We start from the raw sequence: 22,304 nt of genomic DNA, 5'->3' as shown, positions 1-22,304 counted from the left end.
AGGGTTCGGCACTTTTTCTGTAAACAGCCGGATATTAAATATCTTGGGCTTTGTGGGCTACGTGGTCTCTGTTGCAACTACTGAGGCTCTGTCACTGTAGCACGAAAAGAGCCATAGACAATAGGGAACAAATGGGTATTGCTCTGTTTTCCAGTGACACTTTGTTTATAAAAACAGGCAGGGGTCAGGTGGTCTATGATTCTGGAGCCATAGTTTTCAACCCCAGATTTAAAGGACCCAACTGGAATCCACAGTGACCATCGAAATAGGGACCCAGTTCTTTGAATGTAAGATGGTTTGGTCACTTTGGCCAGCTTTGTGCTATTCTGGAAATCAGTCTCCAAAAATAATTCCTGGAGAAGGTCAAGCCTAGCTGCGTATGAGAAGTAACGTACTGAAGCCTGACCTTCTCCAAAAGGAGTTCCTGGAGAAAGCCCTAGTCCCTTCTGACCCTTCTCAGAATTCCATAGAAGCAGAGTACTTCTATGGGAAGCCATTATGCAGACATCCCAGTCCCACGCTTGAACTTCTTCAGACAGTAAAAACAGGGAGCTACCACGATGGGATTTTGGTTTTTGTTTTTTTAAAGATTTATTATCATATCTGATGGAAAATGAAAAAGGTGCTGGAACAACAAGCCTAGCTGCATATGAAAAGTAACCTACTGAAGAGGAAAGATGTGGGAGTATTCTTCCAAAATGGCATCAAGAAGTGAACTAACTCCTGTCTCTGGTGAGGGCGCCTCAGGGTGCCGTGGGATGCCTCACAGTGGAGCATTTCATACCCCCTCTGCCGCAGTGTGCATGGCAATGCGTTGTCTGGGGTCTTTTCCCTAAATGGTACACGAAGGTTTATTTCTCTTAAGAGTATAATTATAAAGAAAATGATCTGGGGAGGTGGTAAATCTTGATAGAAATCAATATACAAGGGGAATTTATGTATTGATTTCTTCAGGAGCAGAGGAGCTGTTTTTAGACAGATAATTCTGAAGAAGGAATCTAGTTAGGGGCTCTGGAAACATTGTTTATGCTGGAAATGATTAGATGATTCGCCTTCAAACAGAGTCACAAGAGATTGATAATCTTCTCAGAGCTCACTTTCTGTCCATTCAGATGAAATATATGTTTTATTAACATTGTTTCAGGTGACATGAAAAGAGAACATGAACTAACATCATTTTTAAAGTGCCTTCTGTGATCAACAGTAGCAGGAGAAAGAGAAATCCAGCCAACTCCCTAATATTCACAGCGTCATTCTCTTAGGGATCAGGAATAAGGGGGGCACTGTTCACCCTTTCTGGTTATTCAGGCATTCAAAAGTATTTACTAATTACCTACCTTGTCCCAGGCAGTAGTGGCTGAACACTTACTCACAGTGGTGAGTGAGGAAGGCAGAAAGGTTCCCACTCGCATGGCTTTTGCTCCTTTGTGAGAGAGAAGGACAGACACTAAACAAGTAAGCAGGGTACGTGTAGATGGCTGCATGTGCCGGCAGTGCCGGGGTGCTGCCGAGGAGTCTTACAGAGGTGATGGCAGAAAGGAGACCTCCACTGGAGACCTGGGGAATCAGTGATCCAGGCAGCAGAAGGGAGCGCAGAGGTGCCAAGGCAGGAAGAGGTGTGTGTACTTGGGAACAAAAGATGGGAGTGTGGCCTATAGCACAGAGAAGCCAAGTAGTGACTCTTTAGCATCTTACTACGCTGATGGACAGTGACTGCAATGGGGTATGTGGTGGGGACTTGATAATGGGGGGAATCTAGTAACCACAGTGTTGCTCATGTACTTGTGTATTAATGATACCAAAGGAAAAAAAGAAAAAAGAAAACGAAGCAAAAAAAACAGGGAAAAAAAAAACCAAACTAAGCATTAAAAAAAAAAAAAAAGATGGGAGTGTGGCTGGAGCCCAGGAGTGTGGGCGAGGCAGGAAGTGGAGTCAGAGATAGATGGGGATCAGAAGCAGGAGAGCAGCAGTGTTAAGTGGCTGCTGTGGAAAGGACAGAAGCATCCTCTGTCTGGGAAAGTTATTTAGACCAATCACAGCACTTGATTTTTGTTACCAGGTCCAGTAGTGCTGGAACTGAAAATCCAGTAGGGACAAATACAGGGCAGAGAGCCGAGGCTACCTCTCTTCCCTGCAGGGTCGGGTAGGAGGAGTTGTGAATTCATCCACAGGCCCACTGTGGCCTTAACTAGGATTCTTGTCTACATCTTGTTGGTGCTTTGTGCCTTTGTGGCACATCTTGCATGGATCACTTTCCCAATGTGGACAGCTGTCACTTTCCCTTCTCCAATCCAAGCATAAAAAAAATTTTAATATGAATTTTAAATTTCACACAGTCCTGTACCTTGTCAGGAGGAGCCTTCTGGGTATCAAGCATATTTGTTTGTGTTTTACCATCTCTGCTTTCAGGGAGAAAGCCAGCCCATGGTTTTACAACTTGGTTATAATTTACATTATTTTATCCTTAGATTATGCCCTAAACTTTATACCCTTAAAGTGTAATATGGCATGAGTTCTCACTCAGTGAGAACTCAGTGTAAACTGTGTGTGTATCCTCTTTTCACTCAGATATCGAGAGACGCAAGGTGGTTGTTTTTCTCTAACTGTAATGTAGCCCAACTGTTTAATTCTTCTTTTCCAAGATGGACTAAAAAAAAAAATTTGCCTGGTTGCTCTCCAATATCCTTTTCCCCTTCATTAGTAAGCTGACTAGTTACTATTGTGTCTTCTCTCCAGAGGCATGAAAAAGTCCTTTGTTTGGAAGAATGTGCCTTGAATTTCAATAAGCTTAAACTACTTTAGATCCTCAGCTTCACACTTAACTCCTCTTGGAACTCTACCTCCCATGTCTTAGAGCTGAGCTTCCAGTTAAAAGTTCACAGGCTGTGGGTTGCTAGCGGGCAGGAGCGGTGAGATGGGAAGGGAACTAGCTTTGCAAAGAAAAGTACACTTGTCAGAGATTAGTTGTTTCTGTCACTGTTTGGTCCTGGGAAAAGACAGAAAACCCTTCTTGAACTGAATTCTCTGAAACACACCATACTCCAGATGGGAAATTTGCATAAAGTCAGAATTCAGTTCAGAGATCTTTCACCTGCAGGGTATGGATTCTAAAGGAGTCTGTGAATGGGCCTCAGGGTTCATTGAACCTTCCCCGCAAAGAGTATATTGTGGGGTTTGAACACATTTCTTTCTGGAATTTTTTCATCAGGTTCCAAAACATGATCCAAAACAGGTTAGGAACATTCCTCGTGGCGGACCTCCCAATTCTCACTCCCAGTCGGTTACCGCACTGCTTAGCATTCACAGCACGCTCAGGAAGCGAGCACCCCATCACTCCCATTTCGCAGATGAGACAACTAAAGAACTAAGAGATTGAGAGCCTTGAACAAGGGCAAATGGCTAACAAATGTCAGGGGCCAAAAAAATGAAGAAAACTTGAAGCTCAAAGAAAAAAACTGTCAAGTGCAGGAGTTGGTGTGAGAATTTTCATGACACAAAGTTTTCAAGTTTTAACTTCATTGTCATGTAGATAGATAATGCTGGTCTGTGCTGATGTTCAGAAGGTTCAAAAGACACCCCCAGTGATGAAAGACAAGCATCAGAAAGTAGCATGAAGCAAAGAGCTGCAAAGATGGAGCAGGAAGCATACTGGCAAGTCTTTGCTTTACGTGCTCAGTTTGTGAAAAGTAGGAGGTTGTGCATTGCATGTGAAGTAGGTGGCTCTGCCGGGGAATAGGAGATGTGCCCTCTTCCAGAAAGCTGGCAGAGATGTTGCCATTCTGGTGTGCTATTTATTTTGAGGAATTTCCTATTCATGTGGATGCCTAGTTACACCTGCCAAGTAGTTCTCTTATTTCAGGCTTATTTTAATGTAAACATTGCCAATTGCTCCCACATTCATTTTCCCAAAAACAGCCACCACGAGCATGCTGATGAGGCAGGCTTGGGTGTGTGGCTGGTGTGGAATTAATGCTAGGTTTTAATTCTTCTCACTGGCATCTTGTACAGCAAGGAGCGAGTAAGCTTGTGGCTGACTCTAAATTTAGCCTTCTCCACTCTCAGAATTGGTGTGTCTCATGCAGAAGCCCAGCTTTGGGCTAATGCTTTTCCCCTCGCAAATTTATAAGGTGTCAAATCGGTGGAGCAGCTGCCACTGTGACTCTTCTGGATTGTTTGAATGACATTTCAAAAATCTCTGAAGTCCCTGTTTATGGATGATTTTTACTTGAACATTTAAATCTAGCCCTGTCTATTAACCCTTGAAGAATTAACCTTGTTAAAAATTTACAGTGTCATTTTTCTGAGTTGCCTTGAGGGAAAAACTGGGTTTACATGTATCAATGTTGCTTCCTTGAGTGAATCACTAGTAATGGCTCTGATTTAAAATATCCAAGACTCCAATAATAATGAAAAGAAATAGATTGTATTCTCAGGTTTCTAGATTTAAGGTTATTGGGCAAAGTTTTTGCCATACACTAGGCATAGGCTTTTTGTTAAGAATAAAAAATTAAAAGTATTTGCTATAAGTCAAAATCTAATCAAAGAAATGCTACATGCTCATTCTTTGTAGTAGGAGTCAAAGCATTTAACAAATCCTTTTCTGATAATGACATGAGCACTGGGCGATTCCTAGACCATGTCATCTGGGATGAGCAACCAAGACCGGAAAGATTATGAGACTTGCCCAATGTTAACTCAAATTGGGACTAGAACCCAGGTCTTTGGATCTTTTGCTGTTGATCTAAATTGTCTGCAAAGACTAATGTTGATCATGGAGCTGAGCCAGTACAGAGAGACAGGAGCCAGAGGTGACCTCCCTTCATTCTGTGGCAAATGATGCCCAGCAAGTCTAGGGAGAGGACCTCAAGTCAAACTCCCTTCCATGAGAGGCATTTCATCTCAAATGGTGCCCAGCATGAGCCAGCTGAGACGTAAAACCATCGTGTGACTCAGTGATAGTAACGATAATGACACAGTTTATTGCACTTGTTATATGCCAGGTACTCTTTTACACGCACCATCTCATTGAATTCCCATGATTACCCTGAGTGGGTGTCTTTGTCTCCTTTTCACTGATGTAAACAGTGTGCCTGGCCCACAGAGGCAGTCTGAGAAAAAGAGAAGTACCACACCTGAGGGAATGTGGCTACCAGCAGGACTTGAACACAGCTCTGTCTACTTATTCAACCTAAATGGCCTCTCTTAGGAATTTGCAGCCACCTTTTCCCCCTACAAATGTTCGTTCATAGATCGAGGAAAGAGAGGGAGGTCCCTCTGTTCATCTAAAAGCCCAGATTCTTGCCATACCCTTTGCCCCTCCTGAACACCTGTGCCTGGCAACCTTCTGGGTCATTTGGGAGAGAAACTGTAAGATGGTTCTGCAGGACTGGGATGAAGTGTGGGGTGCCCATCATTGATGCATCCTAAGAAGACTAGAGTTAGAGAGTCCTGCAAACCTACAATCAAACCCTGACTTCACTATGTACTAGCTGTGTGACCTTTATCAGGTTCCTCAACCTCTCTTATTTATATTTTCCATTTTTTTTTCTATTGGTTAGAGCAGGAATATTTTCCTTGTCCTGTTGCTGTTAGGACAACAAAGAGCCAGAGTTCAATAAAGGCTTGTTGTGGGGAGTGCTACTGTGTGGCCACACTCGTGACAGTGTCCTTACCTGTGCCTTAGGGCATGCTCACCACAGGGGTTCCCCTCAAATACTGAGGTAGACATTCACATATTTGTATTACAAAGGCCACATATGCTTATTGTATAATAGTCAAACAAATATATTCAGTAAAATCCTCCAGAATCCCCCCTCCAGGTAACAGTTGATAGTTTGGATGTTATGTTTTTCCAGATTTTCTGTTCTGCATATGTTAAAATACACATTCAGCCTTTGTTGTTTTTCATATGAGACCATGTATCTTCAATTTGGATTACTTGCTTGGTTGCTTTTCCCCACAGAATAGTAAGTCATGATCACTGTTGGGTCTGAGGATGTACAAATCTGCCTTTCCACTCACAAAATCAGGCCCGCTTGCTGTTTCGCACCATGATTTTTAGCTCTTGTCTCTGCAAAATCCTGTGGGCTGCTCCATGATCTTGGCCACAGGCCACCTGAAAGAGCAGGTTTCTGCAAAACTTGGGTCTCTTCCTTTCCCTTGTTCACCAGAGTCCCCTGCCTCTTCAGCCCAGTTGCTTTGTGTTTGATGCAGGCTTGTGACTGACTTGGGGTTTCTGCCCTTTCAAATTGGCTGTGACAAGACCCAGAAGGGATGGTGAGCACTCTGGGTGAGGAGGTAAAGTGGCTTCATTAGGGTCACCCGTGGCTCAGGGCAGCTCTGGGAATGGAACTTAGAGCATCTGGTCCCAAACGCCAAATTGCTCTCAGCTCCTCTCCATGTTCCTCTCCTCTCTTCATCCCCAACACATCTCCATTCTCCACCCTTCGAGCTTTCATTTCTGGCCCTCCATGTCCCACCTCTGCCCTTGACCTGCTCTCTTTGCTTTTGTGGTGCATTTCACTGAAAGCACCTGGATTATGGTGTTTGTAGCTCTGTTTAGAGAATATCAGAAATGTTAGTAAAACAGGTAAGGCTGTTCCCGTGTCATTGTTTCCTATGTTCTTCATTGGGAGCAGGTGGAGCTGGAAAATGAAGATAAGTGCTCTGCCAGCATTTACTGTAAACGGTTTCCCGTATTTGTGATATTTTAAGCCTGATTACCTCCCCCGGTTGATATGTTGCCTCTAAACTCAGCTGGCATCTCTTGGCTTCATCGTAACGTGGCTCAAAATACTGTGTGATAGAGTTCAGCTAAAATAAGCGCCGAATGGCTATTAATTGCAGCAAAGTTGAGAAGTAAGATGGGATGTTAGCACTCCGAGCTGCTGGTAACAGGACTGTTTTATTTACCGGATGCCGTGTGAATGCTAACGTGTTGTTTCTCCTCTGTTCCCTCATGCCTTCCCGGACTCAGAGAGAGGTAACCAACCGCTTGCACTTCCCTCCGTGGTGTCTTATGCGTCTGGCAAAGCTCATTTGCTTTCTTCATGCTGTATTGCCATCCATACAGCCTTCGTTGTCTTTGAAAGGCAGAATTTTGTTCTGTTTAACCTTTTACCATTGTTACTGTGCCTCACATTTAAAGCAGAGCATGGATTTGCATCTGGGTGATACCCTTTTGCGTTTGACCCTGTTTGGGGAAGATGCTGCCAGAATGAGGAAGGGTAACAGGAAGTTGGCTGCCCTCACTAATGGCTAAGAGAAGTCTAATCAGCATGCTAGGGAATAAATGTAATAGAAATACTTAGGTGATGTCCATGTTGTATAAGGAGGCTTTTCATGCTTCTTGAAGAATTAATATCAGAATTTGCTTATGTTATATATTCTCTAGAGTTTCATCAGTGAGGTTTGGTTCTAGGCTAATAGCCAAAGGACTGACTCAATTTCAGTCTTGATTATTAACCAAAATACATGGCCTGCCTCTCCTCCCTTCCCACATCCAGAAGGACATAACCATGAAAAGCATAGAACTCTGAAGTGAAAGGCATTTACACCTCGATATGTGCATTTCCAGTGCTCTGAATGCCAGCCTGCCCATTTGGCTGATTCGGGCTTTAAGCTCTACTATTCCACAGCTCGGTCACTTAATGAAAGCTCATTATTGATGAAAGAAGAAAGCTTTGGCATCTTTCTCCTTGGAAGAGTGACTGTGGTTACTGCTTGACAAAGTGAAGAGACGTAGGTAATCACCTTTTTGTGTTGGAGCCCATCTTAGTCAGTCCTGCCTGGTTGGGGCCGAGCCATCTCCAGCTGGTGGCTGTTTCCTTCCCCTGGGATGAGCTGCTGCCAGGGCTCAGTGGTGAGCAGGGCGAGGGAGACCCCGTAGACTGGTGGTAGCAGGTCCACAGTCAGTCTCCCAGAGGATGTGATTAGAAGAATTTGCGGACTTGACTGAGAGAGGCCCTGGCCTCTGGGGGTGGTGGAAGGTTCTGGAGAATGAAGGCTGTACATTTGGATATGAGCTCCCTCATCTAAAGCAACAACAAGTCCTGTCTGAGCCAGTGATGAGAATATTTCCAGACGTTTTCTAGTTCCTGCCTCCTGTATTATTGTGTTCTTTTCACTGGGAAGTGGTTGCTCTGAATTTTGATAGCAAGAATGTTCTGGAGAGGACTACAAATTCTGGTCAACCCAAGCCATGTAGATTGATTGCAGCTGGTAAAATTTCAAATCTCTCTTTATACAGCCTAAGTGTCTCATGAAAGTGCCTGGTGAAGGATTTACACCCAGGTGGAGAGTTGCTGGGATGACCCTTTTCTTAGAGGGCATCCCAGTAACTTAGTATCTTTGAACCCAGTATGTTTTTAAGCTTGCAAAGGAGAAAGAATGCTGAGTTTACTAAGCTAGAGCATGAATTTTGTGAAGTTAGTGATAGCCACATATGGTACGTGTGCTGCTGGATAAAATTTAAAAAAACAGAGTTGTGTGTGTCTCACCTTCTGGATCAGCCTTCTAGAAGATGACATTTCTCATCCCCTTTCTCCCTCTTCCCTTCTCCCACCCCCAAAACAAGATAGTCAAAATACAATCAGAAAATAAGATCAATTAGGCAAAGGAGAGCTGGGAGTCGGGAACAGAACTCACCCTCCAGGCCCTGTGCAGGTAGAACAGAGAGAGAGCCCTTTGTCATAAAGACTAGAAATGTGGATTTCAGATCAAATCTCTTTGCTGCTATTCGTCCTTATTTGCAGATGGGGCCCTTCATCTGCAGTAGTAACAACTCTGGTGGGTTATAGCTTCTACAAAAAAATAAGCTGGGAGGAAAGTACATTTCAGGAAGTTTTAATATATTCATATGAATGTGAATATTTATTAAAACATCCCTCCCTCATGAATCAGAGGACAGTATTTCAAAGGGGGATTTTCCTTTGACTTCTTTTTCCTCACTTGCAGTAATAGCAACCGTTAATTGAATGCCTCTCATGTGCCAGCCTTCACAAATTCCCTGAATCAAACAACATGTATCTGACCTAAGCAGACATGTGTTATGTGAAAGGTGTTAACAGATATGGGAGGCTTGGTAAGGAATGCTAGCAGAAAAGTTTTGGTGAGACTGGATGGAAGGCAGTTTAATAGAAAAGAGGAGAGAGAGTTACTGCCAGACAAGTCTGGGCAATTATGTGGCAGACAGGGTCAGTTCATTCTGGGCTGCTCCAGAAAGCAAAGCTCAATCCCATAAGCAAAAGTTGCAGAGAGGCAAGTTTCAGTTCATCATTTGGAAAATATATATATACATATTGGTTACTGGGAGTGTTCCAGCAATGGAACAAACTGAGTCATTAAGTAAATGAGATTTCATACCACTGAAATACTGTAAGTACCACCTGGCCCAGCTGCTGTAGACGGGACTTTGAAACGTTAGCCTGGGTAACCACAGGTCTGTAGATGCCTCTTACCTTCCTTTCAAGGAGACAGAAACACATAAGCAAATTCTGTTTACAGAAGAGAGTTGTGGGAGAGAAATTTAGGGAAAGGGTGAGTAGTTCTGTCTTAGCCTTGTTTTAATAGAATCCATTTGAATAAGGAATCATTTATTCATTCCTTCCATAAAGATGGATTAAGCCCCTACAGGGAGATTAAAATGCTGTTCAACTGAGAACAATAAAAAGAATTTTTATCCTTTTTCTTTGCCATTAAGAAATTTGAGGCTGTCATGTAAGATGTCTATAAGAAGTACTGACATTTTTTTTTCCCTGGCAGAATTTGAGGCTGGTAACTCTGGGAATACTTACTAAGGAGAACAGTAAAAGGACAGGAACAGAGTTAGAAACACAAGAGCTCAGTGAAAAAATGGCAAAAGGTAGTTGATTCCTGGTACTTGCTTCTGCTACAGTTTAAGGAAGAGACACAAGCAGCTACAGCTATAACCCTTCCACTTCCTGGCTTATTTAAGAAACACAGTGATACCCATGACTGCAAGAAATAAATAGGGTGGAGCTCTGTGTTTGGGCTGTGGGGGATCTCACCAGCACCTCTTTTAGCAACTGGCTCCTAGTCCAGTGTTGTAAATGGAGCAAAGGTCAAAGAAGGTCTTTGCTGCTGAGTGTCAGACAGCACCTAGAAGAAGTGGGGAAAATGGGAGCTGTGTCTGACTGGGCCTTGGAGATTATGTGGGCCAGCTCTGTGGATTTAAAGGAGCACACTGAGGCCTTGGAGGGTGCATGGCTACTGGGCTACCTGGTCAACTGGGGCTGGTCTAGAAGCCCCTCTGAGTCCATCTCAGCTGACATAGGACACGGTTGGTGCTATGGAAGCCAGGTGGCTGCACCCCCAGGGCCACTGGAGGCTCTGAGGAGTGGCGGCCCGAGAGCCGCTGAGGGCTTCTAATATGTCCCTGCAGCAGGTTGACCCACACCCTCACGCAGCATCAGAGCCACTGCAGGGCCTGCCTGGCTGTGTGACACCCCGTGGCACCTGGTGCTCTTTCCTCCTGCTATGTGTTTTCATATACAACAACAACCGTATTATACACAGCAGTAATAGTGATATGATATGACTCCGTTTGGGCTCCTGGACCCAATTCCAATGTGTGTAAGTATGTGGAGGGGGTTTCCCCGTACATACCACCAAGCAATTCTCGAACACCAGCAGGGTGTCTAAGAACTTGATTCTGATGCTGTCTGGAGACAGCACCGTATTCCCCAGGTTAAGGACTCCATCCTACAAGACTGCCCTCCACCCCCGACTCCAGGCACCAGTCGGAAGCCCCAGGCAGTTCTACAGGCTACAGATTGGACGTTCCCATGACCTCCCCCTTAGGTTCGATTAATTTGCTAGAGCGGCTCACAGAACTCAGGAAAACACTTACCTTTACCAGTTTAATAAAGGATACCATAAAGAATTCAAATTAACAGCCAGATGAAGAGATACACAGGGCAATGTCCCAAATAAAGGAGCTTCTATCCTCCATGGCACATTAGAGGCATCTGGTTCCCCAAGCGTGCAAGCTCTCTCCGACTGAGAAGCAGGATCCAAGAGATCAGTAAGTGCTTCTCAGGGGATTTTGTGAGGGCTTCATTGCATAGTCATGATTAACTAAATTATTAAACATTGGCTGATTTAAAGGCCAGCCCCTGCCCTTGGGTGGGGGTCCAAAAGTCTCCCAACAACATGACAAGACACCCGTTTCACCTTTAAGACTCTGCAGTGTTTTCAGCAACTGTAGATGAAGACCAAATATACCTAGGAAATACATATTTGGCCATATGAATGACCAAATGTGTATTTCTTATGATTCATTATGTCGCACCTCCCAGAGTCACTTGCATGGGACTGGCTGCTGTGCCAAGTTGGCTTCGCACTCTGTGAGCCCCCAGGGAGCTGCGTCCTCAGCCTACCTGGCTTCGCACAGTCCGGGAGGAGGAATGCTGTAGCTGTGGAGGCTTGTTTAATGTAAAGCAATTCTGTCCTCTTCAGAATACAAGAAGCTCATAAAAGTGTTAAATTGTTCTTACACATGATCATAAGGTCTTTTAGGACCATAACACTGATTGGAAAAAGTCTCTTTGACAGGCTGAGCTGGGTTACATCCTGGTCACTGTTGAAGTTGGGTGATGGGACACGGGAGTTCGTTGACTGTCATCTCTACCTTTGTGCATATTTGGAAAGGTCCAGGGTCAGAAGTTAAAGAAAAAAAAAGTGGCAGATGTACTGTGTTCTTTTAACTCTTACTCTTCTCAGTCTCCTAAAGCTGGGAAGCAAGCTAATGTCTCCAGGGAGAAGACCACAGACCTCCCTGTCACTAAGCCTGAAGAGCCTGTCTCCTCTGCTGAGCCCCTGCTGCCCTGGAGACATCTCCTGGAACCCTCTCTCCGATGTCCATGCAACCAGCCCGGCCTGGGCTTTCACCTCCACCCCAAACAGACATAGGCCTTTAAGTGCCTCTCTTCCTCCAGGTCTAGGCCTTGTTTTGTCTGTTCTCATTCTCCACACACTCATCTGCTCCCCGTTCCCACCCCTACTGCTCCCCAGTTTTGAGCTCAAGGACTAAGTGTCCACCTGCTTGCTAGGCCCGGCCGCCCGGAGCCTCTCAAGCACCTCACACTTCCTGTCTGCCCTGGAGTTCCTCAGCTTCCTCCACCAAGACCCTCTCCTCTGCTCCCGCAGTGTGAGGGTGCTCAGTTGTCCCAGCAGGGACCCTGGTTATTCCAGAGTCTCCCCCTCATCGACCATACCATCAGTCCTGCAGTGGCCTTCTAACACCTCCTTCCCGTCTGCCTCCTGTACCTGTCTCACAGATGCCAGCTTAGCCTGCACCTCGTCCATCCTCTTACCTGAACCATAGCAGCAGCCCCCAAGGAGCTGCTTCCTCAGCCTACCTTGTTCCACCAGAAGGAGCTTCTGAAAACACATCAGATGAGTCCCATGCCATATTACAAGGCTCAGATGGCTCAGAGGAAAGGCCAGACTCTTGGTAGACACAGATACAACCTTCCTACAGCCATACCACGGCCCCCACTGCAGTAGCAAAGGTGAATGCACAGGACTGCGGGTTCTTCCAAACAGTCTGGGGGCTTTCTTGCCTCTGTGCCTTTGCTCATGCTCGTTTGAATGTTCTTTGAACCATTCACTGTGCCTCTTACCCTGGTGAGGTCCTTATATGCAAAGATACAGCTCAAATCTCACTAATGTCTGTATCATTAGACAATGGGCTTCCTAGGCTGGAACCTTGTCTGCTTGTGTTTGCATATCTGGTGCCTGGTACATATAGTGCCTCAGAGGCATTTGTGGAAGTGAAATTTTTAATAAGTCTTTTTAGCCATGTCATAATTTAATTAGAATATAAAGCCAACTAGCAGCTGTATTAGTTTCCAATTGCTGCTGTAACAAATCAGCCACAAACATAGTGACTTAAAGCAACACAGATTTACTCTCTTACTTCTGGAGGTCAGAAATCTAAAGTAAGTCTTACAGGCTAAAATCCTGCTATCAGCAGGGCTGTATTCCTCCTAGAAACTCCAAGAGAAAACCCGTTTCCTTGCCTTTTCCAGCTTCTGGAGGCTGCCTGCCTTCCTTGGCTGCTGGCCCTGCACCTGCGCTTTCACTTAAAAGGAAATTGCCCTTCTCCTTCCCAGTAATTGTGTTGGGTCCACCCAGATAATCCAGGCCTAACAGCCCCATCCTTAACTTAATCGCATCTGCAGAGCCCCTGTTGCCATGTAAGGTGACATATTCACAGATTCTGGGAATTAGGATGTGAACATCTTGGGAGGGTCATCATTCTGTCACTACAACAGGCTTTTTTAGATATCAGGTGCAGAAAAACCAAGCTTTTAAAGCAGCCCATTGGGCGATGTTCGGATTTCATTCTGAATAGTAATGAGATTAGATCAGCCATGTATTTTATTTCACACAAAGGAAGTTGTTCAGTTTGTCTGTGTTCCGGGTCTGAAGGAGAGGCTTTGCTGCCCCTTACAGGTCCCCATGGATCGGGCTGTCAGCTCTTCAGGGTAACTCAGGATGTGTCTCGTGGGAATAATTGGATAGACAGGCATAGCTCTTGGTCTCCACACTGAGGAGAAGAGACACTTGTTTTTTCCTGCGAAACAGATGAAGCCACCAGAGGTTTAGTTGTGGACTGTCGTGGACTGACAGATTTCTACCTCCCTGATCTATTAGCCAGGTACCTAGAAAGGAACAGGAAAACACAAAGCTGTTTAAAAAGAAAAAATTATCAGAATCCCCCAAATAAAGCCTGTGGTCAGTGAGCTTCTCCTTGGAGAAGATGTGGGTTCCAGATGGTTGCCTTAGGCATTAATCACTTTCTCCTGTGCCAAGAGAAAATGAAGATGAATAATAATAATTTTTAGAAAAATTACTCCTAAGGGGTTGCATATGAAAGAACAGAGGGCACAGTGTTGAAGTTTGATAGGAATGATCCATTGCTTATTGATGCAGGGCCTGTTCCCTCGTCCCTGGTGGTAACCTTGCAGTCGCTACACTTGCAGGCCAGCCAGCAGTCACAGAGAACAGGATGGATCTTGGAACTGACATAAGAGAGTATCAGAGCCAGGAAGGGACCTTGGAAATCATGTTTTTCAACAACACCCTCACTTAGAGGCGAGGTTAGGCTCCACGCCCAACACTGTATGGCTCAGTGGAATCAGTGGGGCTGGAAGTGGGGTTGCCTAAAACCCATTCAATGCCCTCTGGCTGTTCCTTATTGTTCCTGAGAGAGGACAGACACAGGTGAGATCTGTTTAGTAACTATAAGGATAGTAACAAGCTCTTATCCTTTGTGGTACAGAATTTAAATACTGTAAGCATTTAGGCCCAAGCAAGGTCCTGAAAGCCACATGCCAGGCAGGCTTTCGCTGGGCAGTGGTGCCCTCCAGGCGGTGCAGGGAGGCCAGTGGGCACCAGGTGAGGGGAGATATCTCGAGTGGACATGGGGATCCCCCTTCCTGGAGCAGACAGGAGAGCCCCCGGGGGATAGTTAGCATGCTGGAAGAGTTAGTGGGACACATTTTGGAACTCTGGGAATCCAGGCTAAGGTTTTTGGACTTTCCTCGGTGGCCATAGGAACTTCAAAGAGATTTGGCCTCAGAAAAATGGTGGCTGAACATGAAATTTTGAAGGAAAGCAGTTTTGTGTGGTGAGGCAATGCATACATTACTTTAGGATCCATCTAGGAAAGAAAAGTAGTCAGAGGTGGGTGTGGGGGATAGAAACAGGGCTTCCTTTGAGCATGGTCTCCAATAGTGACACTTTCTCTTCCTTTTTAAGTAATATGTTGTCTTGATGGTGGTTAAGATTATGATGAAAAGCCTCAGAAATGCCATGTGACTGTGCTAACCCTTCAAAGTCTGTGCCCAGCTCCTTGCCCAGACCCACCCCTCAGCTGTCTTGGTCCACACTGCTGACTGTGGGCCAGCTTACCTGATAGGAAATCCGGACACACGCTGCAGGCCCTATGCTTTAGGAAGGAAGGAGCGCTCAGTCCCTGTTATGGCCAGGACTGCGTCTTGGCAAGGAATAAGGCACATTATCTTCACAGAGCCTCAAGGAGTTGTCGGGGGGGACAGACTTGCAAGCAGATACCTGTGGGGCTTAAGTGCAGTGCATCCAGGTTGCTGGGCAGCACTGGGAAGGGTGCTCACTTAGCATCGGTTGCACCCTAAACCATGGCCAGGGCTGGGAGCCAGTGTGACCAAGGCGCAGTCCTGCTCAGCATGCCTGAGTGGCGGTGGGGCTGGTGAGGAAAGGGTGGGGTCAGGGCATTTTCAGGAGGAAAGAGGAAATCAGGAAGGCCTCCTGGTTGTAGTGCGGAGGACTCCAACTGCAGTACATGAGGAAAGGATGGAAGGTAGGGGAGAGCAGATATCGACGTCAGGCATGGACCAGCTCGGTGAAAGTCCCTGTGGGCAGCTGGGTGAAGATGTCCCTGAGCTGCAGCCCCACCTTCATGGTGGCCAGTTGTGTCCAGTGAGTAGATCCCTGTGCCCTCCCAAGGAAGCCAAGGATATGCCAGGGAAAGAATCTACCAGAGTCTGTGAAAAGACTGCCAGTTCTTACGTTAACAGAAATAACGAACAATAAATTCATCTGTGGTCCTATCCATAGACAGCATCCTGGCTTAGCAACATGCACAAAGAAATCATTATGCTCCAGATGGGTAAATCTGGGATACTGACTTTGTATAAACACTTTTCTCTTTAAACCACTGTCCTCCAATAATAACAGCAAAAATTTAGCTGTGTAGCAGAGTTCTTCTGAAGCCAGGTAATGTCACAGTCAGTGTCCTTTTCATCAGCAAAACAGATGCTAAAATCTGGTGCCAGCTGCATGCTCACCATGGCATCGGAGCTACAATAAATAGTGGGATGCTACCACTGTCGCCCTGAGCTCCAGAGTATGAGAAGTGATTGACAGCATCAGGCACCTTTGACAGGGTTTCAGTCTGGTGCCTCTGCACTCCAGCCAGCCCTGTGATTGCCTATCAGCTTTCCCATGCAGCTGCAGGTCTGATCCATTCTCTGTGCACATGTTTACACGTCGGAGCCCACTCTTCTGCTTCCACACCACTGTTTGTCATAATATCACTGATGCCAATTCATGCTTTCTCAAGCCTGTGTTCTGTTTTGTAATTATCACATTTATAATCATTTTTGTTGTTATTCTAGATAGGCTTCCTAAAGAATTCAGTTTTCATTTGGGGTTGTTAGAGATTCCAGGAGGTAAACAGACTGAGTTTGGGGAACATTGTAGTTATTCTACTCAGAATGAGTTCCTAATATCCATAAAATTGTTCCTTTGTTGGTATCTGTCAAAACTTAATTTTTTTAACCATTGCATACACTGTTCACCACTCTTACGCTGGCCACTAGGTCAGCTAACATTTATAACTAGAATGAGTGTTGGTAAACGTTCGTTTTTTTAATGTACTGATAAATTTTTATTTGTGCAGAGATTTTGCTTATGTAGCAAGAGACAAAGATACAAGAATTTTGAAATGTCATGTATTTCGATGTGACACACCAGCAAAAGCCATCGCCACAAGTCTCCACGAAATCTGTTCCAAGGTAAGGTGGCTCAGGGCACGGTGGCCCATCCTGCGTCTTCACTGCTTGAGCAGCGGAGGGGATGGGAAAGGGCAGGAGGGGGCACATCAGGCTCAGGGAGAAGCAGACAGGCTGCTTGTTTAACCATTAGTTCAGGTTCTCTTGTGTGTCAGGCATTGCTCTAAATGCACTCCATCTATAAAATGAGTACAGCCTCAGTCCCTCCCACAGTTTGGCGGGTAAAATAGGTGGATAGAATAGTGGGAAGTCCAGTGGCAGAAATGTATATACCTATCCTACTGGAAAAGGGGGAAAGGGATCAGGGCAGATTTGAGGGTAAACACAGGGGAAGGAAAGGTAAGAGAAGGCTGCCTGGCGTCCATGGACATGCGGGCAGCAGGAGGTTTCCACGGGCACACGCTGACTTCCTTTGGACACACAGTGGCTCATGGAAATGCCGACCACCTGTAGATGGGACTGTTGTCACTTTCTCACACTGGTAAAGGTCCCGCTTCCTTACCCAGAGTCACAGAGCCTCATAATGAGAGGAGACAGCTAGGCGTCACCAGTCCAACTTCATCCTGTGCTTCTTCCCTCCAACAGAGCATTAAATAAATATATATAAATCCTCAATATAAATATCTCCACCCTCAGCTTCTGTTGATTTCCACTGTCTCCTATCAACTTCAAATGACAGAGTCTTAGGCTTTTCAAGAGACTGTTCTGTTACTGAGCAGTCTGGCTGTTACAGAGTTCTTCTGCTGACCAGCAGTCTTCCTCTCTGGACCCTGCATGTATTTACTTGAGATGTTGGTCTGTGGTAACAGAGAAAGATCCCTCCATTCTGTCTCACTGTGGGGCAGCCTTTGTATTTGAAGCTGTGGGCTGTACCTGGTGTGTTCAGAGGTGCTGGCCAGGTGTCTGCCATTGAATCCTTGTGCTGCCTCTTCCCTTCTCCAGCATTCCTGCCCCCATCTCTTCAGCCACTTGAGATCATGTGGTTGCCAGCTTCTAACCTTCCTCTTTTGGGCAGAGTCTGGTTGGTTCCCCCGGAAGGAAGTGTTTCCACAATTAGCTGGCAGCGAACAGACCATGGGCTGCTCCATCCTTTGCTCTCCAAGGATACAGTGCTCAGGTGATTGGTGTGCTTTTCCACCGCCTCACCCTCTGGCTTGTGTTCAGATGGTGGTCGGCCAAATCCCCAGAACATTGTAACCCATTTCCTTGAGCCAGGCCTTTCCACTCCCCGGTCTGACTTAGTGAATCTAAACACAGGGCTCTGCCATCGCTTCTGTTGAACATCCCCTTTCTGGTTTGAGGCTGATGTCATGACCCAGCCTCACTCCCACAACCCCTCCTGAGCCAGCAAGGCCCAGCCACAGCCACCATCATGGCCCAGCCTGGTAACAGAGCAGCAGGAGCAAAGCAGGTGCAAGCCATCATTGCCAAGGAGGGGTGGGGACCAGGAGCCCTCTCCCAGCCCTGAAGGAAATAGCCCACGTCTCTGCCACTCTGACCCAGGTGACCAGAACATGTAGGATGGGTGCTGGTCTAGAGATCACCACATTTATTCCTGCTTCTATTCAATTCTTGCATCGACAGGCCAGGAACATGGCTGCACCTTTTGCAGCATTGCAGCACACTCCCCAGGTCTCATTTTCTTCATTCATTCATGCAAAAAATATAATTGAACACTATGTGCCACATACTATTCTAAGGACACAGCAGAGACCAAAACAAAAAAAAACCCTTGCCCATGTGGAGCTCATATTCTAGTGGAAAGCCCTCAGAACATGGCCTGGCACAGAGTAAGTGCTCAATAAATATTTCATTTTATTATTGTCAGCAGGTGTCTTGCGTGCTATCCCAGACACAGATCTAGAGATGGGCGGAGTGGAGCTCTGGGGAGGAAATGACTTTATTCCACCTGGAATGGAAAATTTGGGATGGGAATGAAGATGTGAATTACTTTTAGGGCCATTGAAATGTGGGTTTTTTTCAGGCCCTAAATGCACAGCACTGTGTAAACAGGAGTGAAAAGTGATAACTGTTCAGTAAAGGAGATGTTAGTGCCCCTAACAGGAGAGAGAGAGTTTAGTAGACAACTGACAGGTTTAAACAGCTTGAGAATAACAACAATGATAGCAGCTAATATTTCTGAGTGCTTATATTTAATCCTCAGAAGTGACATTATTATCAGGGGCATAAATGTTGTCCCCATGAATAGTCAAGTAAATAAGACATAAGAGGTCAGGTGACTTGCCCAAGGTCACTCAGCTAGTATGCGGTGGAGGTAGGATTTGAACTCATGTACTTTGTCCCCAGAGCCCTGATGGGGACCTAAAAGTCAGCATCTGTAAGCCATGGGAGAAGTCTCTTGCTCTGTGTCCCACTGGTCACAGTAGGCCAGCAGGTCCACCAGTGGCTGGGGGATATTTGCATGGGTTTCCCTGGAGGTGAAAGCCTGCTGAATGGAAGAATAAATTCCAAACAGTTAGGAGACTGTTCCTCTGAGGCCTAGTCATTCACCTGTTATCCTGAGAGAAAATGAGCACAGTTCTCAAAACATGTAGCTTCAGTGATACAAGAGGAAGAAGTCAGGCAATACACTAACACCAGTCCAACTTTGAAGTGAAATCCACTCAGACACCTTACTGGCTGGAATAGCTGAAAATATGAAATCTGTAACCATGAGGCAAAGCTGTGTTTTCTCTTCTTCAGATTATGGCCGAACGGAAAAATGCCAAAGCCCTGGCGTGCAGCTCCTTACAGGAAAGACCCAGTGTGAGTCTAGACGTCCCCTTGCAAGGTAGGTTGGCCACACCTTTTTTCGGGATGGCTAGTCAGCAGCCGAAGGGTCTCCCATGGGTCCCTGGTGTTTCTAGTCTCCTTAAAACCCGTGTTCAGCTCGACAACCATATGCTGAGCGTGTACTCCGGGCCCTGCCACGGCAGAAAGGTGACTTCGTGTCTGTAGGATGAGGAATAAAGGGTCAGGATGAATTGTGTTGTTATTGGATAGGATTAAAAATATTGTCTTCAGTGTTTTTGTAACTCATGTACAGCCTGGGGTAAGGACCAGCTAGTTAAAAAATATGTGAGTTGATATTAAAAAAAATTTTTTTTGGTAACCATCTATAGTGATAGTTGTTAACTAGGGGTTATTGTGATGATCATTCCACAGTATATACAAATGTTGAATCATTATGTTGTACACCTGCCACTAATATATATGGATTACTATTTGGGGTGATTCTGTTTATTTTCCCTGTTGCTGATGATTGTGCCATCAGTGATTACCTTTTCTCTGGGCATCAAGCACACCTAACAACGAGGACGTCAAAATCTGTTATTTAGCATATATCAAAGAGACAGTAGCTGCTTTAACTTGTAGATTCCAGTTGCTGCTTTCACATGCTTTCCTGCCCAGAAATTAAGGTTTAATGGATTTTGACTGACAGAGCACCAGTGTCTGGTGCATGAGATGCCATTCGCATAGAGTAGTTTGCTGCATTTACCTCCCGAAAGAGTACATTATGCACAGGTGGTGGTCTGGGCATTCCTGATGACACAGAGGGATGGCTGGATTTTATGTGTTTGTCAGAACCACTGAGAAAAATGTGTTGCTTTTGTTCTCTGTAGTAGATTTTCCAACACCAAAGACTGAGCTGGTCCAGAAGTTCCATGTGCAGTATTTGGGCATGTTACCTGTAGACAAACCAGTCGGTATGTCAAACATTTATGTATTTCTACTTTGCAAGTGTTTGAGAGCTCTTAGGAGGTGTTTGCCCTCCCCAAAAGGTCCAGTCTGCTGTTTCACTCCCTTTCCTCGCATCTTTTCTTTACTCCCTTTTCTTGACTCAGGCCCTTGCACTGTCACCAATCAGAGCACATAAGCAGTCCTGATCAAAAGAGCAATAGAGGGCAGGCTAGGCTGCTCTGACATGTGGGCCCCAGAATACAGGCAATTTAATAAGGAAGACACATAAATCTACTCACCCAACAGTCCAGATTTGCACAATCCAGGGCTGCAGAAGGGCTCTGCCATTTCTCAAGAGGGGCTTCCATCTCTTGGGTAGGGAACGCACTTTAGTCCTTGTCAGCTGGTGGGCAGGGACAAGGGGCTGAGGGAGCCCTCATGCTTCCCTTTCAGGGTGTGACCCTGCAGTCGGCTCACATCCCAGGGGCAGCACCTGGTTGCTTAGCCATACCAAGTTGAAAGGAAGCTGGGAGACGTAGCCTTTACAAGGGTAGAAACGACTCTTGAGAAATCTGAACCCTTGTACACTACTGAGGAGAAATGTAAGATGGTGCAACCACTTTGGAAAACAGTCTGGCAGTTCCTCAAAAGGTTCAGCATGAAGTTACCGTTTGTCCCAGCAGTTCTGCTCCTACCCATATACCAAGTGAAGCGAAAACCCCTGTCCACACAAAAATTTATACATAAATGTTCATAGCAGTAGTATTCATAATAGTCAAGAAGTGGGTCCCAAATATCCATCAATAGACAAAAGGATAAATGGGGTTTTATTTGGCTGAAAGAAGTACTGAAACATGCCACCACGTGGATGAACCTTGGAAGCATTATACTAAGTGAGAGAAGTCAGACACAAAGGGCCACATGCTGTATGATTCCATTTATATGAAAGGTACAGAGTAGGCAAGTCTCTAGAATTAGAAATTAAATAAGTAGTGTCCTGGGGCTAGGGGCCTAGGAAGAAACGGACAGTGACTCCTAAAAGGTGCAGAGTTTCTTTTTTGGGTGATAAAACAGTTCTAAAGTTGACTGCCCTACTCTGTGAATACACTAAGAACCACTGAATTATACACTTTAAATGAATAAATTGTATGGTATGTGAATTTTTATCTCAAAGTTATTATCCCACCCCTCCCCTGCCCCACAAAAAGTGCCTGTGGGAACCCTCAGGGGAAGGCCCCCCATTAAATAACGCATAGCCCTAGCGTATAGGTGCCTTCCAAGCTTGGCTATATTTAAGTACAAAGGCAGATGAAGGAGAATCAGCATGGTCTCGCAGATGCTGGCTCCTGTTGCGTCCCCTTGCCCAAGGCTCCTTGCCTGGAAGAAGGCAGCATTGCCTTGAGTACTGTTCATACACTCCAGGGTGGGGGATCTGGAGAGAGAGAAAGTAGACTGTGGCCCCACGAGACAGGATGTCACACACTGCATCCCTGGAGGCTCCTGTGACTCCTCTGTCTGTTAAAAAAAAAAAAAGCTGGCTTTTCTTTTCTTTTCAGCAATGAAATGCTCAAATGAGATGTCTTCTAGGGCTACGAAAATAAGATCAGTTTGGGTACAGTTGTTTCTGGGTGATTTGAGCCCACATTTGAGAGTGATGAACAGGTTCAGGAACCTTTTCAATTACCCATCCCATCCACAGGAATGGATACCCTAAACAATGCCATAGAAACACTTACGACCTCATCCAGCAAGGAGGATTGGCCGTCCGTGAACATGAACGTGGCCGATGCTACTGTGACTGTCATCAGTGAGAAGGTGAGAAGGAACGTGGATGTAGGGGGCCTGTCTGGGCTCCAGGTTTGGGGCATAATAACCTTCCATGACACTTCGACACATAGCCAAGACCTGACCCCTTGGGAAGTCATGCTTGCTTATGATTAAAATAGCCTACATTAAAATAAAACATACTGCTCTTTGTGTCTGGATCTTTGCACATCTTTGCTTTCTCAGAAGCTCTTGTTCGGGTGCTCCTGATCCCCTCTC

The 22,304-nt window shown here is 45.6% G+C and overlaps 1 protein-coding gene across 9 annotated transcripts in view; it reads left to right on the top strand.

Moving 5' to 3' along the window:
* APBB2 (amyloid beta precursor protein binding family B member 2) overlaps positions 1-22,304 on the top strand; it is a 395,114-nt gene that overhangs the window by 360,293 nt on the left and 12,517 nt on the right. For 8 of the 9 annotated variants that reach the window (XM_057502175.1, XM_057502176.1, XM_036908553.2 and 5 more), the window contains 4 exons: positions 16,469-16,583; positions 19,284-19,371; positions 20,204-20,287; positions 21,961-22,076. In XM_057502175.1, coding sequence (XP_057358158.1) covers positions 16,469-16,583; positions 19,284-19,371; positions 20,204-20,287; positions 21,961-22,076 — 403 coding nt within the window. Of the gene's footprint in view, positions 1-6,832; positions 6,983-16,468; positions 16,584-19,283; positions 19,372-20,203; positions 20,288-21,960; positions 22,077-22,304 lie in introns of those variants that run through there. The other variant, XM_036908546.2, reaches the window with a different exon arrangement.

Source organism: Manis pentadactyla, chromosome 5 (genome assembly GCF_030020395.1).
Source record: "Manis pentadactyla isolate mManPen7 chromosome 5, mManPen7.hap1, whole genome shotgun sequence".
NCBI lineage: Eukaryota > Metazoa > Chordata > Mammalia > Pholidota > Manidae > Manis > Manis pentadactyla.
Note: the sequence above shows the minus strand (reverse complement) of the source record. Positions and strands in the feature narration are given on the sequence as shown.